The 16,091-nt window shown below is 51.9% G+C and overlaps 7 protein-coding genes across 7 annotated transcripts; 3 read left to right on the top strand and 4 right to left on the bottom strand.

The window, feature by feature from the left end:
- Positions 1 to 382: 382 nt before the first annotated feature.
- On the bottom strand, positions 383 to 3,377 carry Z520_01387 (uncharacterized protein; the record flags this gene model as incomplete). Its single annotated transcript, XM_016771905.1, has 8 exons — positions 383 to 744; positions 817 to 994; positions 1,071 to 1,444; positions 1,510 to 2,047; positions 2,110 to 2,396; positions 2,452 to 2,524; positions 2,591 to 2,773; positions 2,850 to 3,377. The coding sequence occupies 8 exons, from the start codon at positions 3,375 to 3,377 to the stop codon at positions 383 to 385; spliced, it is 2,523 nt and encodes an 840-aa protein (XP_016637044.1).
- Positions 3,378 to 3,872: 495 nt separating this feature from the next.
- On the top strand, positions 3,873 to 4,914 carry Z520_01386 (uncharacterized protein; the record flags this gene model as incomplete). Its single annotated transcript, XM_016771904.1, has 3 exons — positions 3,873 to 4,025; positions 4,091 to 4,100; positions 4,295 to 4,914. The coding sequence occupies 3 exons, from the start codon at positions 3,873 to 3,875 to the stop codon at positions 4,912 to 4,914; spliced, it is 783 nt and encodes a 260-aa protein (XP_016637043.1).
- Positions 4,915 to 5,167: 253 nt separating this feature from the next.
- Z520_01385 (uncharacterized protein) lies at positions 5,168 to 6,634 on the bottom strand (the record flags this gene model as incomplete). The annotated part of the gene is made up of 1 exon (XM_016771903.1): positions 5,168 to 6,634. One exon carries the CDS (start codon positions 6,632 to 6,634, stop codon positions 5,168 to 5,170), a length of 1,467 nt encoding a protein of 488 aa, XP_016637042.1.
- Positions 6,635 to 7,256: 622 nt separating this feature from the next.
- Positions 7,257 to 8,970, bottom strand: Z520_01384 (uncharacterized protein; the record flags this gene model as incomplete). Its single annotated transcript, XM_016771902.1, has 2 exons — positions 7,257 to 8,881; positions 8,937 to 8,970. 2 exons carry the CDS (start codon positions 8,968 to 8,970, stop codon positions 7,257 to 7,259), a joined length of 1,659 nt encoding a protein of 552 aa, XP_016637041.1.
- A 452-nt stretch (positions 8,971 to 9,422) lies between these two features.
- Positions 9,423 to 11,139, top strand: Z520_01383 (uncharacterized protein; the record flags this gene model as incomplete). Its single annotated transcript, XM_016771901.1, has 4 exons — positions 9,423 to 9,613; positions 9,676 to 9,996; positions 10,066 to 10,191; positions 10,242 to 11,139. 4 exons carry the CDS (start codon positions 9,423 to 9,425, stop codon positions 11,137 to 11,139), a joined length of 1,536 nt encoding a protein of 511 aa, XP_016637040.1.
- A 742-nt stretch (positions 11,140 to 11,881) lies between these two features.
- Z520_01382 (uncharacterized protein) lies at positions 11,882 to 13,108 on the top strand (the record flags this gene model as incomplete). Its single annotated transcript, XM_016771900.1, has 2 exons — positions 11,882 to 12,068; positions 12,117 to 13,108. The coding sequence occupies 2 exons, from the start codon at positions 11,882 to 11,884 to the stop codon at positions 13,106 to 13,108; spliced, it is 1,179 nt and encodes a 392-aa protein (XP_016637039.1).
- A 1,432-nt stretch (positions 13,109 to 14,540) lies between these two features.
- Z520_01381 (uncharacterized protein) lies at positions 14,541 to 15,376 on the bottom strand (the record flags this gene model as incomplete). Its single annotated transcript, XM_016771899.1, has 2 exons — positions 14,541 to 15,195; positions 15,246 to 15,376. The coding sequence occupies 2 exons, from the start codon at positions 15,374 to 15,376 to the stop codon at positions 14,541 to 14,543; spliced, it is 786 nt and encodes a 261-aa protein (XP_016637038.1).
- Positions 15,377 to 16,091: the final 715 nt, after the last annotated feature.

Below are 16,091 nucleotides of genomic sequence, written 5' to 3'. Positions count from 1 at the left end.
TTAACCCCAGGAAACGAAACGACGTTCTTTGCTTATTTAGGGCCGGTCTGCTACTGTAATCGATGCGATGCGCCACTTTCAAAGACTGTGGAATGGGGAGGTGCACCTTTGTTAGCGTCGCTGTTTATTGCTTGAAGATTGAGCTCCAACGTGGCATGTATAACTTCAGATAATTATTCAACCTATTAGTAGTAGCAATGCTGCAGACCATTGAAGCTGCGCATGAGACAAGTTACAACCAAGGATAATGGCCATTCAAGTGCTATAGTAGTGGTAATGAAGGACCCATGGTCAAGATCGTGCTCATTTTCTCTACATATAGATATCTTATTTCTCTTCTTAATGCTAGGAAGCAAAAGCAAAAGCTCCATTGAGCACTGTTCTACCATTGCAGCTCTTCTACTGCCGCAGACAATTCGGGCACTTCTGTCGTTGGTCTTTCCGCGACCTCGTGGCCCTCGTTGCCCAAGGCCTGGAACAGTCGATTTCCAAACTTTCTGTATGCCTGTAGCATCCCCTGATTTCGCGTGAGCGACAATTCCATATCTGTTAATGAAAAGCCGAACGCAGAGCCCGCGACCATGATCGTCCTGTCTTCTAACCTGATCTGGATGTCGACGTCGTCCTTTGCGAGATCATAGAAATGATCGTCCGTGATGGTGATCCCCAGTAACCCTAGATTGGGTTGATTGCGGCCATAGATGAAGGCGAAAGAGCGTGCAATGACACATTCCACGCCGAGGCCTAATAAGCAACTCTTTCATCAGCCTCCGGGAATATGTTACATTTAAGTAGACATTGTTTATCGTAACTCACCATTGAAAGCTCTGACCGCCGCCTCACGCGAAGAACCAACCCCAAAGGCCTGTCCTCCGACAATCACACGCTGGCCATTGCGGACCTTGTCCCTGAATTCCGGCATGACATACTTCATACAATGCTGCCCGAGATCCTCGTCGGTGATTGCTGTCACAAGACTTTCGGCCGGGGCAATCTGGATTTCCGAATTAGAATTTGAACCCAGTTGTCACTGATCTGCAAAGGTGCCAATGGCGACTGGAGGAACTCACCGCATCCGTGTCGATAAAATCGCCCAGTCTAATCACCTTGCTACAAATCGAGTGATGGAACTGAGGCTGTTGGCCGTCATTGGAGCCTGGTATTGCATCTCCTGCCGTCACTTTTGCTGGTCCCTCCGGTAATACTGAATGAGCATCATCCACTCTGTTTGGAGGTTTGCTCACGAAATTGGGCTCGACGTAGGCCAATGGAGTTGTTGGCATTGGAACGGACTGAGAGGACTTCAGGCTCCTTTTTCCCGGCTTCCGCAGATCATCATAGCGCCTCATGTCGACTTCTTCCAGGAATTCCGCTGGATCTGTGACCGTCATGCTAAATGAAGATGCTGCCACCGCTGCGGCCGAAGCGAGGTTCCCAATCGATCCTGTGCGAATCGTATTAGCATGCATGCATGTGGCGATGAGATGAGCCCGGACACAGAGAACAGACCTTTTCCCATTCTGTTCTTGAAATTGCGATTTTGGGACGAGAGCCACACCTCACCCTCTTGGGCTTGATCGGCGCCCATGCCGACACAGAAGCTACATCCGGGCACCCCAACAACGAACCCAGCTTCACGGTAGAAGTCCAACAACCCTAATTTGTCCAGGCGCTCGGTGATCGGCAAAGAGCCAGGGACCACATGCTTTTTGCCCCGTTTTTTTTTCAATCCCTTCCGCAGTCCAACTTGCAAGACGAGCGCACCTAGAATCAAGTCTTCTTCGGTGGTGGTGCAGGCTCCAATGAAACAACCGTCCAAGGCTCGTCCGACTTGCTGGGAGATCGGCACGACATCATCCGGTGATGGGTAAATGGCCATGTACGATTGAACCTTGGAGAGGTCGATTTCAAAGGACTCGGCGTATTGGCAATCGGCGTCGGGGCGGAAGTAGAGTGGAGACGAGCGCCTGTACTTTTGCTTCCGACTGTCGATGTAATTTTTGACCAACGCATCAGGAACAAACACGCCCGTAATGGCACCGAATTCCTAAGTTCGCACATAAGCGTTCATCTAAGGGTCAGGCGGGGGGTTGAATTGACATGACATACGGTACACATGTTCGAGATTGCAAATCTCGCATCGACGGAGAGATATTGAGTTCCCGGGCCGGAGAATTCCACAATACGGTTTGCCGCGACAGTGTTTCGCTTTAATTCTCCCAGGATATATAGGATGACATCTTTGCCACCGATTCCGAGTCCAGGTCGGCCGACGAACCGAATGTTGATACATGCAGGGACCTTGATCCAACTCTCTCCGGTGGCCAACGCAATGGCAACGTCAACCGCCCCGAGGCCAATGGCGAGGCATCCTACAGCTCCCGAGGAACAAGTATCTATATTAAACATTAGCCAGATTTCATCCGCCACGGGCCATTGTCGAAACTTTACGGGAATCCGCGCCAAGGACAAATAATCCGGGCTCTGCTCGTTGACGCACAAACTCGGTGTGTATAATGGTGTACTGCGAATTCAATGTCAGAGATGTTACGATTTCTGACATCTTACCACAAGTAATGAAGTTACTTACATTGGGGCCCTTGTAGTCGGTTAACTTGAAGTCGCGGGCGGCATTGTCCGTCGCATCGAGCAGCCGTCGATTCAAAGGCGTTTCATACGTTCTAGGATCCACGACGTGATCGGCGGCAAGCCATAATCGATCATTGCGCCACGGTTTGAAACCAGGGAGATGACGCAGTGTTTTACTCATGCCCTTGAAATATGTCAGTCTCTCTCGTCCGTGTGATAGGATACATCAGAGCCTTTGGTTTTGGCAGAATAGAACTTACAAACCACGAGGATTCCGAGGCGATGATCCAATCCACGGAGAGTCGAACAAAGTCCCCTTCCTTGACGCCTTGGAGTGGGAGCGGGTCGATCGAGTGATGAGCCAAGATCTTCTCGGTCAGATTCATGGGTCTTGTGCCCGTCGACTTTGCAGCCAGTGGTTTCGGGAGCCGTCTTGCAGTTTCGACCGCGTTGAGTGATTCCAGCCAAGCCTCGACGGATGCCAACACCTTCTCTTGGGATTTGGGATCCAGATCCTGCGTGGTTTGGATTCCCAGACCACCTTGCATGGTTGATTCAGCCGCATATTCCGCCGCCCTTCCTATCGCCTCGGCCTCATGGTGCTTGTCCATGTCGACCAAGACCCTTTTCACCTCTTCCAGAGCGGCAAAGTAGTCCCCAAATGCTGTCGAGTGCTCGGTGGTGGCTACAGAGGTCAGAGGTAGTTCAATCTTGCGTGTCCGACGCAAGATCTCCAAGGTCTGATCCAGCAACGACTCCATGCTGTTGTTGCTGTTGTTCTTCGCCATGATGATTTTCTCACGCGAAATAGTATTTTGTGGTGACCCAGTGTCCATGCTGTTACGAACAGACCCTCTCATTTTCTAAGTTCTTGCGTTCCACCCTCCGAAGCCATCTTCTCCCGGAGCGTTCTGGAAATGACCATCAAAGAATTATTATCGGACCTTTGTCGGAAGCATTGTTAGCCTAATGAGCTGATAATAACGGTGCTCTGCTCCGCAACGGAGTTGGCGACCCACTCGCCACCACTGACTGGTGCCAGAATCTGCGCACGGGTTGAGGTGTTTCGTGAATATACGGTAACACAGCGCAGCGGGGAATGCCTGACCCTGAGCGGCCCGTCGGCCGTGCGGCTTTTGTCTTGACCAGCAGATGTGATCTCCAACGGAACACCATATGTACTTTCGCCCAAGGTCTCGACTCTCTAGTAGGCATTGACCCAATGGCGTTGAGCGTTCTGTTCTGTCTGATAACCGACAAACACTACCACAAGAGCATCAATCATGGCTGCCATCAGAACAATTACCCCAATGACAGCAGCAGCCCGACTTCGGGGGTATCTTGCAGACCCATCCAAGACATTGATGTGTCCAGGCGTCTATGATGGGTTGTCAGCAAGAATGGCGTTGCGAGAAGGTTTCGACTGTTTATACATGGTAAATTGGGAATCGGTATAGCTTCAGCAGTGAGACTCGCTGACTTGAATTCATTATTCCTCCAGACGGGATCCGGTACCTCCATGTCAAGACTGGGAATGGCAGATCTAGGACTCACGACGTTGAATGATATGAGAGACAATGCGGCAATGATTTCCAGCCTGGATCGGAGTGTCCCCCTGATTGCTGATGCCGACACGGGGTTTGGAGGCAAGAGGCCCTCGCCAATCCGCCTTTCACTCGAAGTCGAGCTAATTAATTCTATGTAGGAGCTGTCATGGTCGGTCGCACCGTGGCCCAGTATATGCAAGCTGGCGTTGCAGCCCTGCATCTCGAGGACCAGGTGCAGAACAAAAGATGTGGCCACCTACGGAACAAAGAGCTGGTCTCGGAAGAAATCTACCTGTCACGGATCCGAGCGGCCGTGAACATGCGTGAGAAATTACTGGGAGACATTGTGATCATCGCCCGCACCGATGCGCTGCAGTCCCTCGGGTTTGAAGCATGCATTGAGAGGCTACAGAAAGCGGTGGGTGTCGGAGCAGACGTGGTCTTTCTCGAAGGCGTCGAGACCAAAGAGCAAGCCGCCGAACTGTGCCGGCGGCTTCATCCCACGCCGGCATTGTACAATGCGGTATCAGGAGGAGTCTCGCCCAACATCTCCGTGGCCGAGGCACGAGAGCTGGGATTCAAGATAGTCATTTTTCCGTCCGTGTCTACACGGCAGGTTGTCGAGGGCCTATCGCAGGTCTTGAGAGATCTGAAGGAGAATGGTGCTCTTCCCAAGACGTCGACGACACCCAAAAACGTATTTGAACTGTGCGGCTTGCAGGAAGCGATCGACTTTGATACGGCGGCCGGAGGCAGTATGTATACGAATGGTGTATAGAATCAAGCTTGTTCTCCAGTTCACCAGCACACCATCGCGTATCCCATCTTTGACATAAGGATATCTTGTGTACACTTCCCCATTTGATTCTGCTAGCCGTAGTAGGCTGGAGGCAGCGGGAATAGTAAAGCCGAGGAAGCCAGAAGAAAGCAGCGGAAATGTCTGTCACTGGGCCAGGTAAGGTGAATTTTCTATTTTGCAGACCATGATCATGCTCGATGGTGTATTCTTGTATCAGGCGCATACTCATCGCCTAGTCCAGGACGACATTCACGCTTTTGATGTGTGTGAATGACAACAATTCTTCCACGCTCTCCTCCTTTCCCACTCCCGACTCCTTCGCTCCTCCAAACGGGACGCCCATGTAGTGTTTAGAGACGTGGTTGATCCACAGATACCCGGCCTCAATCTTCCTCGCCATGGTCGTTGCTTTGGCGATGTCTCGTGTGAAGATCGATGCCGTTAGGCCATACGAGGTATCGTTGACTCGCCTTATCAGATCCTCCTCATCTTCCCATTTAAAAATCGACATGACCGGTCCGAAGATTTCTTCTCTGGCAATCCGCATGTGTGGTTCCACGTCTGCAAAGATGGTCGGCTCGATGAAATAGCCGCCCTTGATATCGGGATTGTCAGTTGGGACTTTGCCCCCAATCACCAAACGAGCCCCTTCAGTCTTTGCGGATTCAATGTAAGACATGACTCGGTCGTGAGCGGCCTGACTGATGACCGGACCCATGGTGGTGGACACTGCAGTCGGCACCCCCGGCGCAAACTCTCTTCGAATCAACTTAACCACCTTCTCGAGCACTTCATTGTAATGGGACTGATGCAGATAAACTCGCGAGGTGGATCCGCATGATTGACCCGCCCAGGTGAAATTCATTCCCCGTGCCACGCCCTCTGCCAGCTTATCGATGTCGGCGTCGGGAAAGGCAAGGAGAGCGTTCTTTCCCCCCAATTCGAGAAGCGTGGGCTTGAGTGAAGCGGCGGCGGCCTGTTGAATAGCTTTGCCGGTCCGCACGCTCCCAATCAGGGTGATCTTTTTCACCAATGGATGTGTGGCAAGAGCCTTTCCACATTCCACGCCCCCCGACAGAATGCTTACTACACCGGGAGGAAATATCGGTTGTAGGATTTCGGCCAGGAGAAGACAGGACAGCGGCGCTTGCTCGGGACTTTTGACAATGACCGTGTTTCCCGCGGCCAATGGTGCTGCGAGCTTAGCCCCAGCAAACTGGATAGGGTGATTGAATGCAACAATCCGTCCGACTACTCCCAGCGGCTCTCGCGTAGTGTAGTGGAACGTCGCGTCACTTTGCGGAATGGTCTCCCCTTTGAGCATGGGGATGAGACCGGCGAAGTAATCCAGGCTGGCGGCGGCGACATTCGCGTCCGACAGCATTTTGGTTATTGGGTTTCCGGTGTTCAAAGAATCGAGGAAGGCCAGTTCTTCCGCGCGCTGACGCAGCGCACCGGCAGCGCGGCGCATGTACGTTGCTCGTTCGACGGGGGGAACAGAACGCCACGTCAAGAACGCCTCGTGTGCCGCTGCCACCGCGGCGTCGACGTCGGCAGCTGACGCGACAGCGACCTTGGTGATGACCTGCCCATTTCCTGGATTGAATGTCTCTTGGTATCCCCCTTCCGTCGGCTGGTGCCAGCTACCTCCATAGAAGAGCTCTTTATGAGGTGGGAGAGGGTAATTGATGATGGCCATGGTGGTTCTTGATCGTACTTGGGTAAGACGTAGTGTCAAAGTTGTATAGGTTCGGCAGTTTATTTTTGATATTCTGCTCAGAACTAGGTACTCATCTGGAAAGCGGCCGTTCATCTGGTCAAAAGAGCGTCACACCACGCATGCCTAAGAATGAAATGCTCTGCAAAGGACTCTAGAAACCGACAATGCTGGCGGGCCTAATCGGGCACCGGGGCGGCCTTTGCAGCCCGCGCCACAGACCTGTCCAGCCTCTCCCCGATCTTTCAACTCCGCTGCGCGCCTTTCAGGATACCTTGTAATTCATACCTTGTCGAGTTACACTGTTCTGATTCGTAGGTAGGGCTACTCTTGGAACGTAGGCTCTGCAGGTCGAAAGTTGAAATCTTCCATCCAGCCAATGATCGGTCCCGTTTCACCTTGCCGTGGTTGGTTCCCTAGTAAGGTCTGATCAGTCGATGCACTGAGAAAGCTCAGAAAGCTAAGGTTGGTCGTTCTTCTAGTTCTTCTACGTGGAGTAAATGTGTACCTATCATCTATGTGACTCCCTGTTTACTCCTCAAAACCACCTTACGGACGCCTGTTGTCATGACATCGATTATCTCTCCTGGCTCCCTCAGCAAGGCTACTCCACGGGCTGCCTAGACATGGTCCTTTCTTGCTTTCTCTTCAATTGGGCATCTATCTCCATCCCCTCTCTCAACCTCGCCTTGACCCACAGCTCCATAGGCGTGTTTACTACGGTCTCGTTGTATTCAATCGGCTTATCTGGGTCGCTCAGCTCCCAGTCAAAGGCCATTACGAGTGCCGCAATGGCGACCGAGAGGTCCAAATATGCTATATTGCGGCCAATGCAAGCTCGGCCGCCCATGCCGAACGGCTGGACATAGGTTGTGAGGTTCGCACTTTCGGCCGCGGAAGGGATGTAGTCTGCGTCCGAACCCTCGAGCCATCGCTCCGGAATGAACTTCCAGGGATCTTTGAAGAGTCTCTCGTCGTGATGGATCTCATGTAACGGTGAACTCACGACCACTCCGGGAGCGATGTAATGGCCGCAAATCGTCATGCCCGGATCAGTCACCAGTCGAGGGAGGCCGAAGGTCACGGGAGGATTGCATCGAAAACTCTCGTCGAGACAGGCTCGGAGCATGGGAACATTCTGTAGGTCGGTGTAAGAGGCAACTGGTCGGGACTCGGGAGGGATCGCGCCGTAAAGACATTTCCGTAATTTGTCTTGCTTGTCTGGATTTTTGGCCAGATGATAAATGCAATTGGTGAGCGAAATTTGCGTGGTCCCCTGGCCGGCGAGCAACATGGTTGAGCACTCGGCGAGGATCTCGTCGGCAGACAAGGTGCTCTTGCGCTTTTCGGTGGGCTCCAGCGGAAAGCTTGAGAAAAGATCTGGTTCTGTGGGCGGCTTGTCTATACGCTCGCGGACGATGTAGCGAGCCATGGATCGGAAGTTCTTCATCGATTGGCAGCCGGGAGTCTGGCTGAAGACACGCAGGGCGAGCTCCCACCACCTTTTAGAAAGTTGAACGAGAGGAAAGGCAAAGTTCCCACTCCTGTGCTGGGTCTCGATTGCGCGGACTTTTCGGGCTTCACCCGACGCAGTCAGCGCCATACATTCATCGTTCCCGGTCTTCAAGAATCCATATGGTTTAGACCAGAAGACTGAAGTGATGACATCGTAAGCGAACATGTTCATCCATGGACGGACGTCAAATGCTCCCTGCACTGTTGGGTATTCGTCGGTGGCTGCAATCTGGCCGCCCGTGGATTTAATCTCAAAGGCCCGGCATAGCTGCATGACCAATTCCGTGACTCGAGGTTCCTTTTGGTTGATTTGTTTGGCCGCAAAGACATGCGATAATAGCTTCCGTCTCTGTCCGTGGGGCTCTTTGCCTATAATCTGAAACATCGACGGGTTTCCCAGTCCGAGGTTGGCATAGAGTTCATCCTTGATTACTGGGGCACTGTGACCATAGATTTCCTTGTATGCTTGTGGGTCTGCGAACGAGAGATGACGAGGTCCCAGTCGGACAATGGGGCCCAGCCTCTTATGAGCCTCGTGGACTGCGACAAAGCGTTTTCGGCCCAACGAGTGGTAGATGGACCATAATAAACTAAATCCAGCAGTGCTGGGTGCGGGAAATCGTCGCAAGTGTAGGGGATCCCTGAGGTACACAAACAGGGAATGGAGAAGGACCGCCACGATGATCCCCACGCATATGTACAGGGGGAAGTAGTCTTTGAGAAGCTTAGCAATTCAAATTGATATTGATACTCATGGGGAGAAACATACCGTTCGCGGTCAACGCAGAGGTGAATGCCAGCATCTTGTCTGGATGTAACACCAAAACTCCTCCTTTCCGTCACAGCTTATTACTCAATACAAACAGCGGGAAACAGGAATGATCGATGCTCACGGGGATATAATAGTCCACGCATACCTACCCCCATGCTAGAAAATAATCCTCACGGGCCTTGAATCGGCCTTCCCCGCCAATACCCCGGAGAGTGGGCCCGCTCGGAGGACTAACCCAAAAGGCCCGCCCGGTCTTCGAACGGCCCGCTCCCCACGAATCACCGCTGAAACAGCAACTGATGGCTCCCCGCTCCGGCGGCCTTTAGAACACACGAGCATGATCAGCCCATGGCACTTGCCTGGACACATATCCACCATCTATTTGAATCGGCTCAATCCCTTGTCGAATTGTTGTGAGTCTCAGTCTCTCTTGTTGCTTTACTTCCATCTACTTGTAACTTGACGTGGCCCACAAGCAGTAAAATGGCAGACAAAACCACGATCGAATACCTTGAAGACGGCCGTCCGCATGCTGAAGTCAAAGCCGGCGTGCTGACCAGCCATGAAGACCTTGACGACGCTACAATCATACCACAATTCGACGCTCATGAAGAGCGACGCATTATTCGCAAGATCGACGTCCGCTTGCTCCCCGTCCTGGCTGTTCTGTATCTGTACGGTCCATCTTCTCTTGCAATTTTTCCTGATGCCTGATTACTGAGTTTTGATTCAATAGATGCTCGTACCTCGATCGATCCAATATCGGCAATGCAAAAATTGCTGGCATGTACGAAGATCTGGAACTCTATGGACTGAGATACAACACCGTGGTGGCAGTGTTTTTCGTCACCTATGCGCTGTTCGAAGTCCCCTCGAATATCATGCTCAAGATAGTCCGCCCCTCGATCTGGTTGGCGATTCTTAGCTTCTCCTGGGGCACGGTCATGACGCTCATGGGCGTGGTCCAATCATACCATGGAATGGTGGCTGCGAGATTTTTCTTTGGTCTGACTGAAGCGGGTTTCTTCCCAGCAGCAACCTACCTCTTGTCCTTGTGGTGAGTTTGGAAACGAGAAGAATCAAAGAATCCCCCGGAACGCTGGTCACTGACCGAGATTGATTGAAGGTACAAACGCTACGAAATGCAGACGCGTATGGCCCTTTTTTACTCAGCCGCATCTCTCGCTGGCGCATTTTCGGGATTGCTTGCATTTGCCATTGAAAAGATGGATGGAGTCGCAGGGCTCGCCGCGTAAGTTTTATCAATACATGCCGCCAGATTTGTACTGACGAGCTTGACAGGTGGAGGTGGATTTTTATCCTCGAGGGTCTTGTTCCCGTCGCCATATCCTTCACGTTGTACTGGGTTTTGCCTGATTCGCCCGCGACGGCGCGTTTCCTGACCAAAGAAGAACGTCTTTTCGCCACGAACCGCCTGAATATAAACACCATCGTCGGTCACGCCCAGGCGATTAATTCCGACAAGATCGGAATGCGTCACATCAAAGCCGCGTTTGGTGATTGGAAGATGTGGCTTGCGATTATCCCATACTGGTCATGCTCCATCGGCACCTACGGCTTCACCGCGACCGCCCCGACTGCAATCGAGCAGTTGGGCTATACCTCCGCCCATGCACAGTTGATGACGATCCCGATCTACGCATTCGCTCTCATCGTCACACTTATCTTATCGGTGTGGGCGGACCGCCACAAGCAGCGCACTCCCTTCATCATGATCGGCGTGGTCATGGGACTGATTGGTTTCCTGGGAGAATTGGCCGTTCCCCATCCACGACTGCCGGGGCTCACGTACTTCTTTTTCTTCTTCATCGCCGCTGGTGTGTACGCCCCACTCCCGAGTCTCATCACGTTTATCAGCAACAACACCGCGCCGTCGTCCAAGCGTGCGGTAGGCATGGCACTTCTCATCGGCATGGGAGCTCTGGGCGGGATCTGTGGAGGCAATATTTTCCTGGCGAAACAGGCTCCCAAGTATCCTGTGGGCTATGGTGTCCCTCTTGGAGTTAGCATTGCCGGACTCATCTCGACTTGGATTCTTAGAACGGCCTATGCCAAGGAAAACAAGGCAAAGGAAGCACTCCTGCGATCCGAGGGAGAGGAGAGCCTCCGGCAGAGGTATACTCCGCAAGAATTACTTGACCTCGGCGATAAGAGCCCGTTCTATCAATACACCTTGTAGTCGGGGCTGAGTGGAACGCACTCGTAAAGGAACACACTTGTACAATGTAAACTGAGGAAGAGTTGTGTACGAAGGGGAATTTGGGAAGCAATGAAATAGGCAATGATGTAGTCCCACGTCGCAAAACCAGCGAGAGCTAGGATATCACCGGCTAAATACTAGTAGGACTCAGGAGTATCTCGTATGCACGCGGTCTCTCTTACGGTCAAACCCCTCTCCCTCAACAGCGTCTTCCACATGTATTGACAGACTACTTAAGTGCTGCAAGCTTCCCAAGAGAATAATTCACCGGACAGAGATCCACGTTAATAAGAGGTTTCCTTCTTCTTTGACGACAACGATAGGCGCGATTTTGATATATGGAGGCCGGTGAGGTCCCCTTTACCTCTTATGGAAGCGACCAGTAACCAGGCTGACAGTTGTCTCTGGAAGTGCTTCTGCCTTCTGGAGTGTTGGGGTAGCGAGACGTTCTTGTTGTGTTAGAAGTCTTGTATCGCTCACGCGGCTGTCGCGAGCTAGGGGTGAGCAAGGGCGGCATCACCCATTTTCCTGATCGGGGGTGAGGCGCGAGCAGTTCGACCACACCTTGGCATATTTGTCTTATTTGGAACTGAAGCTTGCCAGCTTCTATGGGCGTCCTGGAAGCTTGAAACCGCATTTTCTAAAGTACTCCCAGTTCATGAATACAGTCTCCAGAGCCTGACTGTCGGATTCCAGCATCTACCAGCGTATCAACGCCAGGATGCCCCCAATTTCGGCTGACAGTCTGCGGCGTCTGAGCAAGTTTCACCGGAAATGGGCGTATCCAGCGCACCTGGTTGCTGGACGGAGAGTCGGCGGATACAAGTACATTTCGGTGCAGGCGACGCCTGCGACAGATACCAGCAGAATCAGTGTGGCGGGCAGATCGCTGTCGGCCGCATCGCCAGGTCAGACAAACACCTTGCCCTGAGGGAGCACCTACTGACTGATTTTAGACGCCTCATTCGAAGTCATTGGAAGCCCATACTCTCTCCTTTCCGTCACCCTATCGCCTTCTCAAGAGCTGTATACTCGTAGAGGAACACTGGTGGCCTTTGCCGGAGATCCCAATGGGACTGTCTCGACCTTGCGAATCCTCAATCCCATCCGCCGTGCCCTCATCGGAATACCTTTCCTGTATCAAAAGATCACATCCACATCCCCTTCCAATGCTCTGATTGCGACGAGGTCGCCAACGACCACATTTGCCATTCTGCAGCTGGACGGCACGATGGATTGGAAGTTGGCTCAAAGAAAGGCGCTCTTGGCTTGGACTGGCAGCACGCTCTCGGTGAAGCCAAGTATAAGCACAAGATTTTCTCTCGCATACTGGGGGAGTTCCAACGTCACCGGAAGAGGACTGCTTGCACTCGCAGGTCAAGGCCAAGTTTACTCCGTCGACCTCGCAGAAGGGGAGACATACATCGTTCATCCTTCCAACATACTCGCCTACAGCTCCTCCTCACCTTCTCCAGCACCTCAGCCCTTTCGATTCAAGTCATCCAGTGCACGATTCCAAATCCCTCTTCAGCTCGGCAACTTCTTTCCCTCGTCGAAATTTGTTGAAACCCTGAAAACCAGCAGCACTTACAAATTCGTTGCCAATATGCTATACAGGATCCGCACATGGAGCCGACGGACGATCTGGGGGGACCGGTTGTTTCTACAGTTTAGCGGGCCGACAACACTTCTGATCCAAAGTCGAGCTGCGAGGGTAAATGATGTCTTGACAACACAGGAAGTGAACGAGATTGCAGACACCCCTGCAGGAGCTGTTCAGGAGGCCATCTCCAGTGTTCGCTCTACAGGCCCTGAATTGTCCAAACCAGGCTCAGCTGTACCTGTGTCTTCGGTGCCTGTGCCACCGAGGCTGTCAGTGGCAAGCGTCAGCCGCGATGGGAAGGTTACTTTCGACACCGCGCAAGACACTACTCAGAAAAGGGGCTAGGCCAATGTCTCTTGAGGACAAACATGTACAACAATATCATGAAACGAATTCTGACATCCATCGTGCTTGATTCCACTGGTTGTTCGATCGCCGTGTTCAGAGGTTTTAGAGAATCCCTTCTCGGGCTGTCGCAAACCCCCGGATGAATTCACTGCACGTAGGAATGTCCACGGTCTTGTCATGGGCGTGGCCTGTATAAGCTCCATGTCCCCAGGACTGGTTCTCCGGACGCTCAGCGGTTGGTCGTCTGCCCTCGCCTTCGTCGCGTGAAATGAGATGCTCTATCACGCCGAGTTAGCATCCCTTTCAATCTGTGCCAATTTGACAGGATATAGACTTGATATCACTGCGGCATGCACGCACATCATTTCCGCGAGGGCCGTCGCCTTCATGATGGCGATTGCTTTGCCGTCTTTCCTTGGACAAGTCAAGCCCGATCGGAATACATGACTGCAGGGTGAAGTGTCTAATCATATCACGGCGGCTGTCGTCAGGGAATTTTCAGCTCCATTTGTGGCCCGGCGCGTTTTGGTCCTGTTTCGAGGGTTTTGGGCCCAAGGAGGGACATCTATCGTCGAGAATCCTCCATGTGGATTAAAAATGTGTATTTCGTCCACTGCAAATACCATAAATGTAACAATAGGAGGCACCGGGAAGCTACGCAGAGGTCAACCCTCACGAATGAGTGCAGCGTTCGAATGACCATAACTAGCCCTTTTGGAACACAAAGTCTCATCACGTCCGGGACTCGAGTGGAGAGGGCCGACTAATGAAAGAACGGAAAGCTAGCGATTGGGTGGGAAGAGGCAGGGGAAGCATGCGAGACGATGCGTTTTGCCTTCTTAACCTTGATCGTCATCTCAATCTCAGCTCATTCGCGAAGAGACTCTGGCGGGGCCGGAAGACTGCAGAGCTTGGGAGGCGTAGGGAAGTTCAAGGAAGACCCTGAAGAGGAATCAAGGGCTGTGAAGAAGGAGCGAAAGATGCGAGCTCATATGCTTGCTCGTACGGAGAGTCATGAAGGTGGTGCTTCCCGTTTTTGATTTGTTATCCGTTGAGTCTGCTCATCAATCGACGTCAAGAGGGTTGGTACTGTATCCTGCAGCAAAACATATTGTCCAGCTCTCCACAACGAGTTCGCATCCCGTAATGGGGATCTTCTCAGCATTTGCGATCCTCTGCGTCCACGATCCATCGCATTCTTGTGTCTACAATCGCGAGTTTCCAGCCCTCGAAGCTCGTCTCCTCGCTTTTGGTCATCCATCTTCTTCAGTGTTCGCTGGATCTCTTGCCTTGAGAGGTGTGCCATGGTCATCTCTGACAACGCACGTACACCTTATATTGCTCCTCTGTGTGCTCTGCGATTTCCTTGGTAAATGATCGCCCCAGCACATCGAGACTTGTACACGGTGAAACTGTGCTCACGTGTCGTCTACCCAGGTAGATTCGCAACAGGACATTTGATATCTCCCCCATGAGCATGGTACGTGCATCCCTTGCTTCCAGGCGGATCGTAATAGCCATCGTCGAGGAAAGGCTTGAGTAAAGCGAAGTGCAAAAAGTTCGAGAGGGGGAAGTCATGCCTGGATAGCAGCAGATCGAGGTCTTGTACCATTTCCGTTTCTCCGTCCTTGAAGTACCTTGGCGGAGATTTTCTCATATCCCACGCAAGCCGGTCGATCGCTAATTTGGAGAGTGGAGTTTCGGAGCTGACATTGTCCAGCACCCAAGCGGCATTACAGATGGGTATGCCATGGGGGATCCAGTGGTCCATAAGCTTCGTGATGAGCTGGTCTTGCCACATTGGCACGCCATATTTGTCCGCCAGCGCCCAGCATTTCATTATCATCTTAGAGTTGTCGTCGGTGCTCTCCGTATCGTCTTGTCCATAGATCCAAGAGGCAAATCGTTCAAAGGTCTCAAGGTCGTCTTCTGGCAAGGAGACTTCGTGTGTCTGCGACTCCATCATGCCAGAAGCAAATATTTTTGCAAAGAAGGTCGATTTTTTGACCAATGTAGCCTTGTGCATTCTGTACGTCACCTTCTCCTTGCCAACCGATATCATGATGATGGGAGAGGCCGCAAAGCTAAGAAAGAGTTAGGATCATGGCGAGAAGAAGCAAGTTACCATACTGACTTCCGCGATTCGGCTTCCTTCTGAGCTTCTGTCTGAGCTTCTTGTTGGACTTCATCAAAACCCGCCACTGAGGCGTCTTGTGAAAGAACTCTTTTCGTACAGTAAGCTGAGTTTGCTTCGTTCGAGTCCATGATGTAGATTGAGGGAAGACAGCCGAGGCTTGGAACTTGGCACACAGTAGCGAGTTGAAAGGGAGATGAAGGATAGGAGCTTGGGAACAATCTAGCATGGGAGGCAGGGAACTTTTGAGAGAAAGGACGGTGATTAATGTACTCACTCACTAGAGTCTGAGACGGGTCATTCCTCATTCACTACTTCACTGCTCCACCTGCAGCTCATTCTGTGAAAAACAGATTGTATTCCTTACCAGGTCAGTTTTAGCTCAGACACACAGCGTAAAAGTTTCACTGTCACGGGCTCATAGGGATCATTCTAGAGGAGGCAGGCATCACAGAAGGCAAATGCAAATAGAGGAGTATTTGCTATACCTGAAATTCGATCTTCTCCGTATGGACCACTACTGCTACGGGGAAAATGAAGATGAGATGAAAATGAAGGACAGGAAGACCAGGGAGATGAAGTGAATCAAAGCTAGTCCCAGGTCAGACTAGTAGTCTCTATCATGCGGCACAGTGCCTCATTTGAGCCTTGCCCTCTTATTTACCACCACCTTCCTTGATTCCCGTAGCAATATCCCCTTCAGAACTCCGTCGCAGTGGGAAGGGACGATGTTGAAGCTTTCAAGATCTGTCCAGGAGAGAAGTGACTCGCTCCTATGTAGCTGGCAGTACACCACTAGCCAGCTCAGCAGAAATAATACGAACACCCTCGTCGGTTTCTGCATAC

This window comes from Fonsecaea multimorphosa (genome assembly GCF_000836435.1).
Source record: "Fonsecaea multimorphosa CBS 102226 unplaced genomic scaffold supercont1.2, whole genome shotgun sequence".
Classification (NCBI taxonomy): domain Eukaryota; kingdom Fungi; phylum Ascomycota; class Eurotiomycetes; order Chaetothyriales; family Herpotrichiellaceae; genus Fonsecaea; species Fonsecaea multimorphosa.
The sequence above is the reverse complement of the archived record's forward strand: the minus strand, read 5'-3'. Positions and strand labels throughout refer to the sequence as shown.